General features: G+C 37.7%; 1 protein-coding gene and 1 pseudogene across 1 annotated transcript; both read left to right on the top strand.

Annotated features, from left to right (window-relative positions):
• Positions 1-925: 925 nt before the first annotated feature.
• LOC100653626 (olfactory receptor 4C13-like) lies at positions 926-2,476 on the top strand (annotated as a pseudogene).
• An 8,797-nt stretch (positions 2,477-11,273) lies between these two features.
• LOC100654474 (olfactory receptor 4C3D-like) lies at positions 11,274-12,993 on the top strand. The gene has a single exon (XM_023542072.2). The coding sequence runs from the start codon at positions 11,947-11,949 to the stop codon at positions 12,991-12,993; it is 1,047 nt and encodes a 348-aa protein (XP_023397840.1). The 5' UTR covers positions 11,274-11,946.
• The last annotated feature ends 4,413 nt before the right edge of the window (positions 12,994-17,406 follow it).

Below are 17,406 nucleotides of genomic sequence, written 5' to 3'. Positions count from 1 at the left end.
TATACATCAAAAGAAGTAGAGATAATTTTTAAATAACCTAAAATTTTTTCAATTATTTCTATTATTTACCAAGAAAAAATACAAACTTTCCATATCCGTTGGAGTCCTAACAGGAAACAGCATGCTCAAAAAGGAAGATTAAAAAAATTTTAATGAAGATTATTTATCAAGGTATGAAGGAAATTAATTAAGGGTGATGATAAAGCTTGCCAGGGCTAGCTACCAGTAGGAAATCATTACCACCAGGAGGCCTGAGGTAACAAGGGGAAGAAATTACTACAAAAGGAAATATAACTGTAGGAGATATCCATCCAACAAGAGCTGTAACCCAAGTTAAAGGTACCCTGTAACTGATAAACCACGGGAGGGACCCAGGAGAATAAACCCTGACATTCTTTTCTTCCCACCCTGTCCTCCTAACATTTATCTAGCACTTCCTTTTGGCCAGAGAAGAAGGAGGCCTGGTTGAGGAACACCATGGAAGCCCTTCATGGAGCAGAAGAGTGAGAACAGATCTGAAGGGCTGAGAGGAGTATATCTAGCTCACTTTCCAACACTGTATTTAATTGTTTTTCTAGGTAAGATGGTGAACACTCCTATTTTGGAAAAAGAAAACACAGGAGAAATAAGTAAATTGTCTTCCAACTTGTTTGCACACTTAATATTTATTGACTACCACTCTGAGTCAAACATTAAAGTAGATCTGGGGATAAAGAGCTGAAGAAGGCAGGTACAGCTTTGTTTCTCTGTGGCCTATTTAAAGGGCTCTTTTTTGAATGGAAGAGCCAGGTGGTTTGGTCTTAATTTGTGTATCAACAGTGTGTGAAACCAGAATCAATAGTTGGTTAGCAGCCATACCTCTTAACTACTGCTCCACCAGGGCTCCTTGTATACAGGTACGTATATGTATACGTATATGTATATATATATATACTTACACAAACACACACTTGTGTATATATATGTGTGTGTGTCATTTTTGTTGTGTGTTGTGTGGTTGATTCTGACTCACAGCAACCATAATTGACACAGTAGAACTGCCCCATAAGGTTTCCTAGGCTGAAATCTTTATGGGAGCAGATGGTCAGGTCTTTTCTCCCACGGAATGACTGGTAGGTTTGAAGTGCCAATATTTTGTTTAGCAACCGAGTGCTTAACCATTGTACCACCAGGGATTCACACACACACACACATATATGAGTTCTCTAACATTTCTTGCTGGCTGAGAAGGAATTTATAATGTGATGAGCTCCCTGTGCCTGGATGTCCTCCAGCAAATGCCCAGTGACCACTTGTCACAAGATGTTGTAGGTGGGATTCCAGCACCAATAGAAGAAGCTGTATTAGACAGCCTCAATGGTTCTAATCTTTTTGTAAAATAGAAAAAGCATATTTTTTTTCTCTTACTGTATGCCATGAAGGAAAACAGTTTATTTATTAAAATGCTTCAGTCTTATTTGAAAACACAAAATATGAAATGCTTATCACTCAGCTATTAAGAATGTTGTCTTTACAGGATAATCCCAATATCTGTGTTCATCATCAGCACTGAAATGAAAGAAAACAGGATGAATGTGACCGATTTAATTCTAATAGGGCTTATACAGAATCCTCTGATGCAGAGAATTCTAGTTGTTTTGTTTATCACCTACATTGTCACCGTCTCAGGAAACCTGCTCATTGTGGGCACTATAATCTGCAGTCAGACATTGAAAGCCCCAGTGTATTTCTTCCTGGCCTTCTTATCTTTGATAGATGCCTGCTACTCCTCTTCCATACTTCCTAAAATGCTAGCTGACTTGCTCTCTGAGACAAAAACCATCTCCTTCAATGGCTGCATGACACAGATCTTTATTGAACATTTCTTAGGTGGTTCTGAGATTGCCCTCCTTGTGGTCATGGCCTATGATCGTTATGTGGCCATCTGTAGACCTCTGCACTATGTGACCATCATGAACCACCATGTATGCTGCCTTTTGGTGGGGGTGTCTTGGACAGTGGGTTTTGTCCACTCTATTGGACAGATTCTTGTCACTTTCTGGCTCCCATTCTGTGGCCCCAACATTATGGATCACTTCGTGTGTGACATCTTCCCCCTGATACAACTTGCCTGCACAGACAATTTCCTTGTTGGTCTCCTGATTGCTGCCAATGGTGGGGTAATGTCTGTGATTACCTTTGTAATGTTGTTGCTGTCCTATGTCTTCATCCTTTATTCGTTGAGGATTCACAGCTCTGCAGGAAGGAAAAAGACCCTCTCTACCTGTAGCTCCCACATCACTGTTGTTGTCTTGTTCTTGGTGCCCTGTATTTTTATGTATATGCGACCACTTTCTCCGTGGATAAAGCCATAACTGTATTCTATACCCTTGTCACTCCCATGTTAAATCCAATTATCTACACAGTAAGGAATGCAGAAGTAAAATATGCTATCAAAATATTATTGAAAAGAAATGTAATTTCAGATAATAAATGACCCAATATGAAGATTTTATTTCTATCATAATCTTTATATTTTTGTGTTACATATACATGTATGTGGGTTTGTGTGGGTGTATATATACATATGCATATATGTATGTATATATATAACTCTTTCCCACCTATATCACTTAACTCTGAAAGGACCTTTGCACAAGAATGGCATGGAGATGGTGTCTGACCTCCTCTAACTTCACAAGGGGAAAGGAGAATCAAAACCAACAGCCCAAGCCTGATTCCTTGTGGAAGTCAGATGTGCCTCCTTTCTCCGCCATCTTTACTAATTCTGATACCAACTGTCCCTGCATGACACTCTCTACTTCTCTGCTGGGTTTGGTAATCCATTGCAACGGCCACACAGAACTCACAGACAATACTCACGATTATGGTGTTTAATAGGGAAGTATCAGTTACAATTCAGGTCCAAGAACATTCAAGATACAGCTCCTTCCATCAGGACAGCCTCTTCCCAGCTGTGTTCACAGGCACACCTCTCCCTGGTCCTAGGCATCTGCCCAAAGGCACTCAACTTTCTTCATGGGCCAGGAAGCCCACCAAGCCTTCACCTGCCAGTTCTTTCTTCCCACCACTTCTCACCATCTTCAGGGTTATAGCTCGTTGTCTCTGTTGGTCTCTTTCTTCCAGGAGCTTCTTAGCACAGGAACCCCAGGTTCAAAGGATGTGCTGGCTTCTGGCTGTTATTCTTTGGTGGCGGTGGGATCTCTTCTTTATCCCATTTGGTGTGGCTCATTTCAAGCCCAGTTGGGTGGCAAAACTGACCAATCCCTTTGGTGGGCCACAATTACCCTACCACGGAGTGCTGCGGGGAGTTACAAGACCGTGGCTAGACAGGCCACACAAAAGTGATCCTTCACATTGCACTTTGCGACAATTATTCTGATTTACAGATGACAAAAATTAAGCTAAAAAGGGCTAAATGATCAGCCCAAGGTCAGAGGCAGAGCTATTTAAATCTGCATTTGTTCTAATTACAAATCCCATATTCTTTCAACCATTTCAAATTGTATCAGGATCAAAGGCAGCCTTTATTTTATATCGAAGCCTTTCTTGCTTTGTTGCAAATTGAAAATTCTCTTCTCTAATTGCAGAGTTTTATAACTGACTTGCACATGTAAGCTGTTGTTACTCAGAACCCATATTGGCTACTGGTATCTAGGACAGTGCAGAATACAGTTTAGAAAGAAAATACTTGCTAATACTCTCTCAACACACTGACAGTATACCAATGTTTAAAATTATATGGGCTTCTTGTTCTGTCAAGTAAAAGTTGTCAGTAATAAAATTAATTGTATTTAAACCTAAGTGAAATTTTAAAGTGTCCTTTGGTGGTCACAATGACCCTATAACATTGAAATTTAGTTAATGTTATTATTTTACTGGAAAAAAAAAGTTGGGTCATAAAATTTCAATAATTAGATCATAGAACAAATAAATCAGCCTTGAGCTCAAATATTCTCACTTCACATCCTGTGACTTTTTCATTATATATGTAATTCTTTTGTGCTAGTACTTAGTTATGGTCTGTTTTTTTATTTTTTAATTTTATGTCATACTTGTTGCTATCAAGTTGATTCTGATACACAGCCACCCTATAGTACCCTAAGTCCAAAGAGAGACTGATATATTTGAACTGCTTACCTTTTGATTAGCAGCCAAACTCTTAACCACTACTCCACCAGGGTTCCATGTGTCATAGAAAGTTACATTTTATTAGATTTGAAGTCATTTAAACAAAGAAACAAACAAAAAACCCATTGCCATTGAGTTGATTCCGAGTCAGAGTGATCTTATAGGACAGAGTAGAAGTGCCCCACAGGGTTTCCAAGGAGCAGCTGGTGTATTCAAACTGCTGACCTTTTTGTTAACAGACTTAGCTCTTAATCACTGGGTCACCATGGCCCCTTAGTGGTAATTAAGTGCCGTTTTTTTCCCCAAAACACATTGTAACATATCAATTTCACTATTAAAAATTCACTACATTGTTACTTGTGTCTAACATTATTAAGTATATGTCTGAGACTCCTCTTTGCAAACTGCTTCCAGAGATGGCTTAAGCATAAGGCATACAAGAAAAGAGAAATCATTACTCCTCAGTTGGTCAAAGGAAGATTTCCAGGCTAAAGAACTTACCTAACTCATAAGACTTTGTTGCAAATAAGTTTTGGTTCTTTTAAAAAATGAAGTTTGCGGCCACAAGATGAATGTATGCCATAGATGTCTTTATAGGACACTTTGACATGGGTATCATATGTTTTATTCGAGAAGTCAGAGGACTCTAAGATATACCTCATGGGTATCATATGTTTTATTCGAGAAGTCAGAGGACTCTAAGATGCAACAATAATTAGCAAGATATTATGACTGTGAAACACAGTGGAGGGTAAGAACACCAGCTTAAGAATCAGTAGACACTGGTGTTTTTCCTTACTGTGTGATGGCAGTGGGGCTTTTTTGGGGTGCCACCATTTCATTATATGATCTTATATAAAAAAAATAGTAGGTCTCCCTATATTTACACGTAGTTTAGTTAGGTAACTTAAGAGGTGTTTCCAAGCTCTTTGATTTTGTTCATTCCATTTTTATTTCCTTAAATATTGTTATATTTGATTCTACTTCATTTGGAAGAAGTAAAATTGGAAGAGTCATAAGAGATTATATTTCTATAGGCCAAGAGTTGGCCACAGCCCACCACCCTAAACATTTCCATTTTTGGTAAACAGCTCAGGAGATGTTTTCTTTTAATGAAAGAATCTTTGGCCTGGAGTAAATAATTGAGGGTAAGACCTCTGCTCTTGAAGGTTTTATTGCCTTGAAAACATGGACCTCTGCTGATTGAAATGTATGAAGTTGGCCATAAGATGAACACTTTGGCAGTCACACTTCTTTTTGATGTGGAATCAGTCCCTAAATCTGTCAAACATGAAACTGTAGCTCAACTGGTATCTTCCAAACTGTGATCTGATGCATATTTCATTTCTCCTGTTTTTATTCTAATTTATCTTCCAGTTTGAAAATCCATGTTACTGTCTATCCAGTATTTTTTCCACACTTTCCTTGGAATTGTATTCTGGAAACAAGCTTTTCTGATATAGCTTCAGGGACACCCCTTTTGAAAAATTACCTTCAGAGCCAACCCTGACTGATTTAGACCTAACTCCATAGAAGAATTGATGTATTCAAACTGTGGTGTTGGTGAAGAATACTGAATATACGTTGGACTGCAAGAAAAGTAAACAAAACAGTCTTAGAATAAATACAATCAGAATGGTCCTTAGAAATAAAGATGATGAAACTTTTGATTGCTTACTTTTGACACATCATCAGGAAAAACCAACTGCTAGAAAAGGATATCTTTTTTGGTAAAGTAAAGTGTTAGTGAAAACAAGGGAAGCCCTCAATGAGATGGATTGTCACAATAGCCAAAAAAAGGTCTTAAATATATCAAAGATTTTGAAGATGGTGAAAGACTGGACGGTGTTTTGTTCCATTATACATAGGGTTGCCATGAGTTGGAGCCAAATTGAAGGCAACTAACAAGAACAACCATAAACTCTTCCCTTTCTCTATTTCATACTACTCTAAGCCATGCAGAACTAGACTAGACAGGTGTAAGGGAGTCTAAAGAAATCTCTCTCCTCACCACTTTAGTTGCTTAATAGAGATTAGACGACAATTTAATGGGTCACTGTGAATGGATTTCAATCTTTTAGGAGAATGGCCAAAATGACCTTGGAAGTACATGCTAATTTGACTAATTCTGACTCTGTACTTTCATTCCAGAGTTGAAAGACAAAGTTGAAGACATTTTCACAGATGGAAATCCATATTCATTATAGTTCTTTGTATAGTTTCACATTCCCTGTCAAACTATAGAACCTGCCATGACAAGCACTATAATAGTCAGATGTTTAGTCAAAATAAGGTTAGTCACATGGTCACAGACAGCTTTCTTAAATTATTTTTCTCCCACTACACATGCTGCTCACAGTGACTGTACCCTCTTGAACCAATTCAGAAGCTAAACGCAATTTATTTTTCCTTTTATTTAAACAGCACAGTTGAACATAGTTGAATAAATGTGGTCCTGTATAGGAATGTTTCTGAACTGAATTTATTTTGTTTTTAAAAATAATTTTTCAAACATTGGCATTTTATTATTTTTAATAGGTGACTTGCAATGTACTCAAAATGGATGTCAACATAAATGTGCCATGACACTTCTGCTGTAAAACAATAATCTAAGAATAAGAATCCTGAACCAGGATTCAGGAGGGTTAGTTTCTTCTTTTACCTTGGCAGTCAATTTCCTGATTCCCTGTCTTAGTTTTCCTGGTTATAAAATGTGAATATTGATAGCTGTGTCATTCCCATTACATAGGGCTAGTGTTTGACTCAATTTAAAAGGCTGCAGAAAATGGCTCGGTGGATAAACTATTTCTGTGTATAAACAATTCAAGACATGAAATTATTTCCTCATTATCATATTAGTCTAATTCCAGGATTAGAGAATCAACTGCTATGAGGAAGTACTTAACAATATACTCAGTATGAAGGGATCATGTCTGTCTCTTCCTGTATACCTGAATACAGCACTTAAAAATTATGAATCACATAAAGGGTGGCTTGATAAAGACACATAATATTATAGAGAAGAATTAAAAAGTCAGATAGTTACATACATGTCATGGATTGAATTGTGTTTCCCAAAAACATGTGTATCAATTTGGATAGATCATGATTCCCAGTATTATGTGATTTTCCTCCATTTTGTCATCTGATGTGATTTTCCTATGTGTTGTAATTCCTGTCCCTATGACGTTAATGAGATGGTGTTAATGGCAGTTATGTTAATGAAGCAGGACTCAATCTACAAGATTAGATTGTGTCTTGAGCCATCCTCTTTAGAGACAGAAAAGACAGAGTTGAGCAGAGAGACATGGGGGTCTCATACCACCAAGAAAGCAATGCCAGAGGCACAGCACATCTTTGGACCTGTGATTCCTGCACAGAGAAACTCCTAGACCACAGGAAGATTGATGACAAGGACCTTTGCCCAGAACCCAAGGACAGAGAAAGCCTCCCCTTAGAGCTGGAACCCTGAATTTGGCCTTCTAGCCTCCCAGAATGTGACAGAATAAATTTCTCTTTGTTAAAGCCTCCCATTTGTGGTATTTCTGTTATAGCAGCAATAGACAACTAAGAATTTGGTACCAAGAGTGGGGTACTGCTCTAAGAAAAAAAAAAGAGATACCTAAAATATGGAAGCAGTTTTGAAACAGTTAATGTATAGAGGATTCAGAGGGAAATGAAGAGAGCTGCTACACTGGAGATGGCACAGATGGCAAGAAGCAGCGGCAGAGAACCAGCAGTGGCAGAACAAGGAGTCCAGCATGAGATGACACTGGAGCCCACCCACGGAGCGAGAGAGCTGAGGGCCTTTGGCAGTAGGCTTCTTGGCAGAGTAGGGTGCCTCCAGATACTTATCAGCGGAGCTACAGAGCTCTGGAAAACTTTCCCCAGCAGGGCAGATATGGGTTGTGAGGCCCTAGGGACTGAGAGGACAAGAAACCAGGAGGCAGAAGCTGAAAAGACAAGGAACACAGGAAAACAAGCTGCCTCAGTCTCAAAGGGTATGGCCACAACCTCTGGGGTCTCAAAGGGTGGAGCCATGGCCTCTGGTATTTCTAAGAGTGGAGTCACCACTCAGATGGACTAGGAGAATGGTGTGCCTAAGGCTCAAGGAGCAGAGTTGCTGTCCCAGTGGTCCTGGAAGGTGGAACAGAGGCCCAGGGCCGAGAGACCTCCACTCAGAATCTAGAAAGCATGGCCAATAGCTAGATCTGGAGGATAGGGCCTTTGTGTAAATGGTCTCAGAGAACAGAGGATTATTTTCAAAGCCTTAAGGGCAAATGTAATGTGTTCTGCTGACTTGCATGGTGTCTGTTATCCCTTCTCTCCTTCCAATTTCTTCCATTTGTAATGGAAATATTTAGTTTGTGCCTGTTCCACCATTGTACTTTGGAAGCAGATAGCTTCTATTCTAGATTTTGCAGATGAGGAAGAATTTTTGGATTTGGGACTTGGAGTAGCTTAAGACTTTTGCTATGATACAATGGGGTGAATGTGGTTTACATGTGGCGAGAACATGAAGTTTTGCAGGCCAAAGTGTGGAATATCATGGATTGAATTGAATGTGTATGAATTTGGCTAGGCCATGATTCCCAGTATTGTGTGATTGTCCATCATTTTGTCATCTAAAGTGATTTTCCTATGTGTTGTAAATCCTATCTCTAGGATATTAATGAGATGGGATAAGTGGCAGTTATGTTAATGAGGCAGGACTTAATCTACAAGATTGGATTGTGTCTTGAGACAATCTCTTTTGAGATAGAAAAGAAAGAAGTGAGCAGAGAGACCTGGGAAACTCATACCACCAAGAAAGCAATGCCAGGAGCAGAGTGCGTTCTTTGGACCTGAGGTTCCTGCACAGAGAAGCTCCTAGACTACGGGAAGATTGATGATAAGGAGCTTCCTCCAGAAACCACAGAGAAAGAAAGCCTTACCTTAGAGTTGGCACTCAGAATTTGGACTTCTATCCTCCTAGACTGAGAGAGAATAAATTTGTCTTTGTTGAGGCTCTCCACTTGTGGTATTTCTCTTATAGCAGCACTAGATAACTAAGATGAAAAAAAAAAAAAAAGCAGCTGTTTATATAATGCCAAACACCTAGAAACTGCCCACTAAGCTAATTTGCTATCAAAATATCCAGATTCTAATATCTTTTCATTTATTCTTAAGTGGTCAACTCATTTTTTTCTCTTGTCATGTGATTTTTCTTCTTGTAGACTTAGGGAAGAATTTAAAAATTAAAGATGGATTCTTATAAAAGTTCTCCTCTGATGTTCATTTAGGTAACTGGAAATAATTGGGTGGTTGGCAAGTTCTGCTAATGATGATGAAATACTCCTGAGGTCTCATTAGCTACAGCTAAGAAACTTCAGAGAAATTGCCTGCAAATAGGATATGTGGTAATACTTTCAAGCCTCAAGAGAAAGGCATTATGCAAAGGTGCCATTTATAAATCAGCAAAGAGATTTATTGTAGCTGAGCTATTGGCACTTTAAATCTTACAACTTTACTTATTCCTTATTTCTGTCCGGGTGATTTAACAGTGGCTTGGGGACCTGGGCATGAAGCTGTGTCAGATAAGATCATAGGTGAGAATTTTTTTTTTTTTTGAGAAAAGAATATAATTATAGAATCTCAGATTTAAACGGACCTTAAAAAAAAAATTTTTTTTTTTTTGAACTGTATGGTCACCTTCCACCCCGCCTCCCACAACCAAATAACAACATTTCAAATTATTTTCCTTTCTTTCAATTGAAATATATTTAAATTAGTTAGAATCAAATTAGATGTCCAAATTCAGATGCAAATTGTCCCACTTAAATGATGAGAAGAGTTTTCCTATGACATTACACAGTTCTTAAAAAAAAAAAAAATCCCTTTTAAAAGTTATACACCATTTCATGAAATGCAAAATATTTGGCCTCACCTTTTTTCTAATGCTGCACATGTCATACAGTTTTATTTTTTATTGGTTTGTTAATAATAATTGTGTTGAACATATTTGTACATAACAATTTTTCTCCTTTTAAAATATTTTCAAGGGTTTATTCCTAGGAGGAGTATTATTGCACCAAAGAAAAAAGGCAGTGATTTCTATTTCTTCATAGCTATTTTTAAACCACTTTTTATACATAATGCCTTATTTTTCCATTATGTACATTATACTCTTTTGGGGGGAGTCCACTTCGCAATAAGGATATTGCAGAGAAGCTGCTGCACTGTGTTTTCACATAGGTGTAAGATTTTCATCTTGGCTAATTAAAAAATAAAAGCCCTTTATCTGATTATCTTTGAAAAGAAGATACATAATTTTTGCAGAATAAATTTTACTTTATATTTTCCCTTTTCTTTTCTCTGGGAACTTTATGCTTCCAAATATGGGATGATTATCCTTGCTTTATAAATAATGCAAAATCTTGTAACTAAGAGTGACAGATGATGGACGTGATGGGCAGGATGGGAGAAGAAGGCATAAGAATTCATATAGCAGGAGCACAAAAGACATAGGAGGATCATTCATCTCATGGATGGATGAGCCATTGCTCTTCGCTAATAAAGTGCTAGGGAGAGGTATCACTAAAGCAGTAACAAGGACTTTTTTCATGACTTCATGTAGTCAAACATATATATTAATGTACATAATGAGAGTCTAATAAATATCTATTGAATGAGTGAACATGTAATAAGTAGATTTTATAGGTTTGCATGTACATATATATATATGTATGTATATATTCATATATACTCAACATTTTATTTATCTTACCAAAAATATATTTCTTTCTCTTCTCCAACTTAAAATTCTATTCTTAAAACTTTGGAAATAAGGATTCCCTTTTCTTGATAGAGCTTCGTGGACTGAAAACCTATCCAAGAGGTTTGGTTGGTTGGTTGTTTTATCTGATTTTATTAAGGCTGTAATTTTACTGAGTGGAACTAAGTTAAATTACATTGCAATATAATTTTATAAAATAAACAGTATTAATCAGCCAAAATTGTAATTATCTTGACAGTCAGTGATGTGGTAATATGCTGTTTCCTAGAGCCAATTAATATTTTCAACTCACCCCACAAAATTTGCTGGAAACATCAAACTGGAATGCCGCTACCTTCCAAAAGTTTATTTTTCTCATAGAGAGTAGTAATAAACAGAGTGGAAGGACCAGACCACTTGGGTTCCTAGGTTTATAGACTGGTGAAGCATGTGTGTTCTTACATAGCGTTGTATAGAAAGTGTGTCAATTCACCAAGCGTTCATCACTTGATAAGTGCCAGACACTGCAGACATTCTTTGACACTTTAGTAGGCACAGCAAGGAAACAGACATGAATAGCATATGTTTTGTGGTGGGTGTTTCCAACTGGTTACAAAATTCCCTAATCTGTCTCCTTATGATAGATATTTGTTGACCAGGAGACAATAATGTCTTTCATTCTGCAGTTAGAACTGGGGGCTCGAATGCAAATTCTCCTGAAAGAAGGAATAACTCTTACCTGTGTGCAGTACTTAGACGCTCCCAAGACACATTTCACAGTTACGATTATTAAGCTCCCAGGTGCAGAGGAGGGCTCAGAAGTGTAGGGAAAGGACTTAGCAAAGTCACACGGACGCAGATGCAGGATGAGAATCCAGTTCCCCTCATGTATATTGCCGAGTATTTTCTCAGTAAATTACACATCAGTTGTTGCCCTATAGAAGATGCTTTATAGTTGATTAGGTGTCTCTGAAAATAAAGAGAAAGCACATGGAGGAAGCAGGAAAGAATAATTGAACCAGTTACCGTGGTGAAGGGTGCTAAGGACAAGCTGCATAATTATGGCAACTGCCCTATTTGTATATTGTGAAATTCAAACTATAACCCTTTCACCATTAATTAGGTATCTTTCTTTATCTTTTTGCAGGCAATTCAGGTCTCAGAAAGACATCATTCCCTTAATGGAGCGTCTCATGCCTCCCAACAATGTGACTGAATTTATTCTCCTGGGACTCACACAGAATCCACACTTGCAGAAAATACTTTTCATTGTCTTTTTGTGCATTTTCCTATTTACTGTGCTGGCCAATCTGCTTATTGTCATCACCATCTCCTTCAGCCCCACACTTTCGGCTCCCATGTACTTCTTTCTTACCTACTTGTCCTTTATAGATGCCTCTTACACCTCCGTCACCACCCCCAAAATGATCATTGACCTGCTCTACCAGAGGAGAACCACCTCATTGTGCAGCTGCCTGACTCAGCTCTTTGTGGAACACTTCCTGGGAGGGTCAGAGATCATCCTCCTCATTGTCATGGCCTATGACCGCTATGTAGCCATCTGCAAGCCCCTGTACTACACTACCATCATGCGACAGGGACTCTGCCACCTCCTGGTGGTTGTGGCCTGGATTGGTGGGATCCTTCATGCCACAGTGCAGATTCTCTTTGTGATCAACTTGCCCTTCTGCGGCCCCAATACCATTGACCATTTCATGTGTGACCTCTTCCCACTGCTGAAGCTTGCCTGCAGAGACACCTATATACTTGGAATGGTGGTGGCTGCCAACAGTGGGGCCATGTGCTTGCTCATTTTTTCCATGTTACTCATCTCTTACATAGTCATCCTGTGCTCCCTGAAATCCCATGGCTCTGAAGGGCAGCACAAAGCCCTCTCTACCTGTGGCTCCCATTTTACTGTAGTTGTACTTTTCTTTGTGCCCTGTATATTCACTTACATGCGTCCCGTGACCACCTATCCAGTGGACAAGTTGGTGACTGTCTTTTTTGCAATCCTCACCCCCATGTTAAACCCTATCATTTATACAGTGAGAAACACAGAGGTAAAAAATGCCATGAGAAGTTTTTTGAAGACAAGGGTAACTTAGGCTGTTCATTATGCCAGAAAGTGATGATGTGAATAGATAGGAAGGATCATTTCTGAGGTAAACTGTGAAAAAGGATTTTCAAGTTTTGCAGATCAGTGATCAAAACAAGGCCCAGAAACTAACATTTATTGAGCATTTAATGGTGGTTAGGCCCTTCGATAGGTGCTTTTGATAGTTTTTCATGTACTTTATTGAGGCTCCAATGCTCATTGTGCATACATTCAGGATACACATCAGAGAAAGGACGGCAAGTCCCTTGTTTGGTGATTCTAGAGTACACTTTGCTCCAGTCTCACTACTATTTTATGAAATTCTTCAATCGTATGTTACTTGGGTGAAATTGGCTTTTCCACAGCACCTTGGTCTCAGGACTTCTTCTTCTTTTTTTTTTTTTTTGTGTATTTGGTTTTGCCTGTAGTAAGCAAAAAAGAGAAAAGAAGTTCTTGGATATATGGGGGTGGGGGGGAGGATAGAAAGCTGGGAATGAAAGAACCACTGCCGATTTTTTGTTGTTCTTGTTGTTGTTCACCACTAATCTACCAAGAAAAACAAGAGGCGCTAATAGAAGAAATAATTCGTATCATGTTTCTGAATTTTTTTCAGCACAAAATATAAGCCAGACATTTTGAATTTACCTTTAATTTGATTTTATTTTCTCAAATGTGATGTGGCATGCAGTTTTTCATGACTATAAAGGACTTTTTTTTTCTTACCAAGACTTGAGGAGCCATTTGAAACAATGAAGGTAAACATTTTTTTTTTTTTAATTTAATCTCAACACAAAGACTTAAGGTAAGGTTCCAAAGCTATTGCTCTGTAAATGTATTTACATTAAATGAATGTTAGGTGATTTCATCTATGTACTCAATTGGTAGCTTCAGTATATGCCCATCTTACAGAGAAGCAAATTGAAGCTAAAAGAGGTTTAGTTAATTTAGTTACCTCAGGTCAGACATCTAAGATCTCAGGTACAGAATTTAAATCCAGAACTTCTATATCTCAGTCATATTCTCTTTGCAAATAAAATATACTTTCTGTGGTATGTTTACATCTCTGTATAAGAAATTTACTTTCAGTCCTAATGATTCAATTTGTCCTCCAGGAAAAATTACCTCAAATTTGTTGCAGATATTTTTCTCATGTAGCAATATTTTCCAGCAATAATGCTTCTTTATGCAAGTCCTTCTACGTTACTATGTTGTTGTTAGGTGCTGTCAAGTCAGCTCTGACTCGTAGCTACCCTAAGTACCACAGAATGAAACACCACCCGGTCCTGCGCCATCCTTACAACTGTTGTTATGCTTGAGCCCACTGTTGCAGCCACTGTATCAATCCATATTGTTGAGGGTCTTTCTCTTTTCTGCTGACCCTCTACTTTACCAAGCATGATATGCTTCTCCAGGGACTGATCCCTCCTGACAACATGTCCAAAGTATGTAAAATGCAGTCTCGCCATCCTGTCTTCTGAGGAGCATTCTAACTGTACTTCTTCCAAGACAAATTTGTTCATTCTTTTGACAGTCCATGGTATATTCAACATTCTTTGCCAACACCACAATTCAAAGGCGTCAATTTTTCTTTGGTCTTCCTTATTCGCTGTCCAGTTTTCACATGCATATGATGTGATTGAAAATACCATGGCTTGGATCAGGCACCCTTTAGTCTTCAAGGTGACACCTTTGCTTTTCAACACTTTAAAGAGTTTATTTGCAGCAAATTTACCCAGTGCAATGTGTCTTTTGATTTCCTGACCGCTGCTTCCATGGGTGTTGATTGTGAATCCAAGTAAAATGAAATCTTTGACAACTTCAATCTTTTCTTTATTTACTTAAAGGAAGTATGCAAATTTTATCCTAAAATGAATAAGATAAATCATATTTGGATCTTCTGTGTGAGGATACTTTGGTTTAATCAGTGAGAATATTAGTCATTGTCTAAGTGAGGGTAGTGAGCTAACCATTGTTGAAGGCCAATTTTGAGGCGTACACTTTGTTAGGTTCTTTATATACTAAAACTCTCTAAATTCTAGTCACAAGTATTGTTAGAATGATTGTGAGGATGACACAGGGTGAGGCAGTGTTTCGTTCTGCTGTACCTGGGGTTGCTATAAGTCAGAACCAACTTGACAGCACCTAGCAATAACAATATTGTTAGTATGCCTTTACCCCATTTTCTACAAGAAGAAAACAAATCTCAATGAGGTGAAGCAACACTGTCAAATTTTTAGACTATGTCTGCTTTATTCTTTTCACTTCACACAATGCTTCCTGGTATGATGCAAAAATATCAAAACACAGACCTGTTCCTTATAAAGATTGTCCTTGAGGCTTTTGTCCATTGTTTTTGAGGGAGCCACTTTCTTCCCTTCATCTCTTTCTTGACTTCAGCTTCCCAGGTTACTCACACTCCCTTGATTCCTGTGTCAGAGAAAATGATCTCATTCCCATAAATGTACTACCCTTCAAGAAAATACGTGTACTTAAAAAGTGGGATTCGATGGTCTCAAGGAATGAATAAATAATTGTTGAATTTAAAAGAAAGTGACCCATAAGTAAGAGAGAAGTTTGGAGGAAAAATAAGCAACTCAACCATGCAGGTGAATTGATACTCTGCTTGGGCATGAAGGCAGAATCTTGAAGAGGTATATATTGTTTCTTAAGGGTTTTTCCCAGTGTTATTGCATACTGTGTTATATGCAATATATTACTTGAAAAATGGCTGTATGGCCAATTAAGTTTAGGAAATTTTGCCTAATTTTTTTATCCAAGAAATATTGTTCAGTGCTTACAGTGTGCCAGACAGTTCTAAAGACTGGGCATATAGTGTAGAACGCTATAGACAAGGGTCATGTTTGTGTGGAACTTAAATTCCAGTGAGGATTAGATGAGTAATAAACAAGTAAACAAATAAATGAACAATGTAAGTTTGTGAGAAATAAGTATAATGAAGAAAATAGTTTTATTAAGGAGTGATGCAAAATATAGTAACTGGATGTAGATTTGCGTAGTTGTTTGAAGTGTGTGTGTGTACATATATAGCACAGAGATACATGAAGTACATAAATAGGTAAATAATATACCTGTCTGTGATAAGGAAAAGCATGTCTCATTGTTGTTTGTTGCCATTGAGTTGATTCTGACTCATGATGACCCACGTGTATAAGAGTAGAACTGCCTCATAGGGTTTTCAAGGTTGTGACCTTTCAAAAGCAGAGCACCAGACCTGTTTTCCAAGGAACCTTTGGGTGGGATCAAATGGCCAACTTTCCTTCTCGTAGTTGAATGCTTAACCATCTGCACCACTCAGGGACCTTAGAAGGCGCCATTTATAAATCGTTAGATGAGAAGGTAGAGTAATAGTAGTAGATTAACAAAGACGATCCAAATGCAGAGGTTGTCCATCATCTGGGAGGATGATATTTTGTAAAATTTCCTCTCAGGAGACTTGCAAAGTGTAAGGTCAAATATGTCAATGAAAAAAAAAAAAAATCAATGAATCAGCTGTAAATTCCCAAGTGTAAGGTCAAATATATGAATTACCCAGTTGTAAACTCCAATGAACAAAAGTAGGATATTAGTATCTTTTTTATTAATGAAGGTAGAAAAGAATAAAAGCTATAACCTCAAATATATCTAAATTGGAAATAAGTTATTTGAGAATACAATTTCTTGTGAAGTAAGAGAGAGTTAATCCTTATTTTTCCTGGCTGAGATACTTTTTTCAGTCCTTAATAGTAGAAACTATTTTTTTGTCTTTAACCAACTTTTTGTTGTTGTTTGCTGTGGAGCTAGTTCCTATGCATGGCAACCTTACGCATAGCAGAATGAAACACCCAGTCTTGCACCATCTTTTTTATTTGCCCTTAAAATAATTGTTCACATTGTTTCTAAAGTAGGGGATGAAAATACGACTCAATGAGTCTTACAATAAACATTCAAGTATAAAATGAATAATCCAAGAACATCTTTCTTCAATCCAGCAGTGTACTGCCATTGAAGATTAGAAAGTTGTTGTATGAGATAATTATATATTCTGCCATAATCTTACATGCAACTGAGGCATTATGTTAAAAATATTAAGGAAAAATTCTATCAAATGCTAAGTAATTATAGACATGTGCCAATAACCCAAGGCACAGTGGGTCTTTCTTGACTTTGGAATTCACAAAGTCTGATGTGATATAATTTTAATGATAGTGTTACAAGATGAAAAGATCATCAGGCTAGGTGATAGAAAAATTCAGTCCTGGTCCTTGCTGGATGGCCAAGAATAAGTTGTATTCTTTTTTATTTTTTGGATCTATATTATTAAGCAGAAAGATGGTTGCGGTCATTCTGTTATTTAAGGACAGAGCTTAGTCCTGGAGTAAATAATTGAATGGTTAATACTAGGATCTGTATTTGTGCTTGTGAA

The sequence above is a fragment of the Loxodonta africana genome, chromosome 22 (genome assembly GCF_030014295.1).
Source record: "Loxodonta africana isolate mLoxAfr1 chromosome 22, mLoxAfr1.hap2, whole genome shotgun sequence".
In the NCBI taxonomy this organism is placed as follows: Eukaryota; Metazoa; Chordata; class Mammalia; order Proboscidea; family Elephantidae; genus Loxodonta; species Loxodonta africana.
The sequence above is the reverse complement of the archived record's forward strand: the minus strand, read 5'-3'. Positions and strand labels throughout refer to the sequence as shown.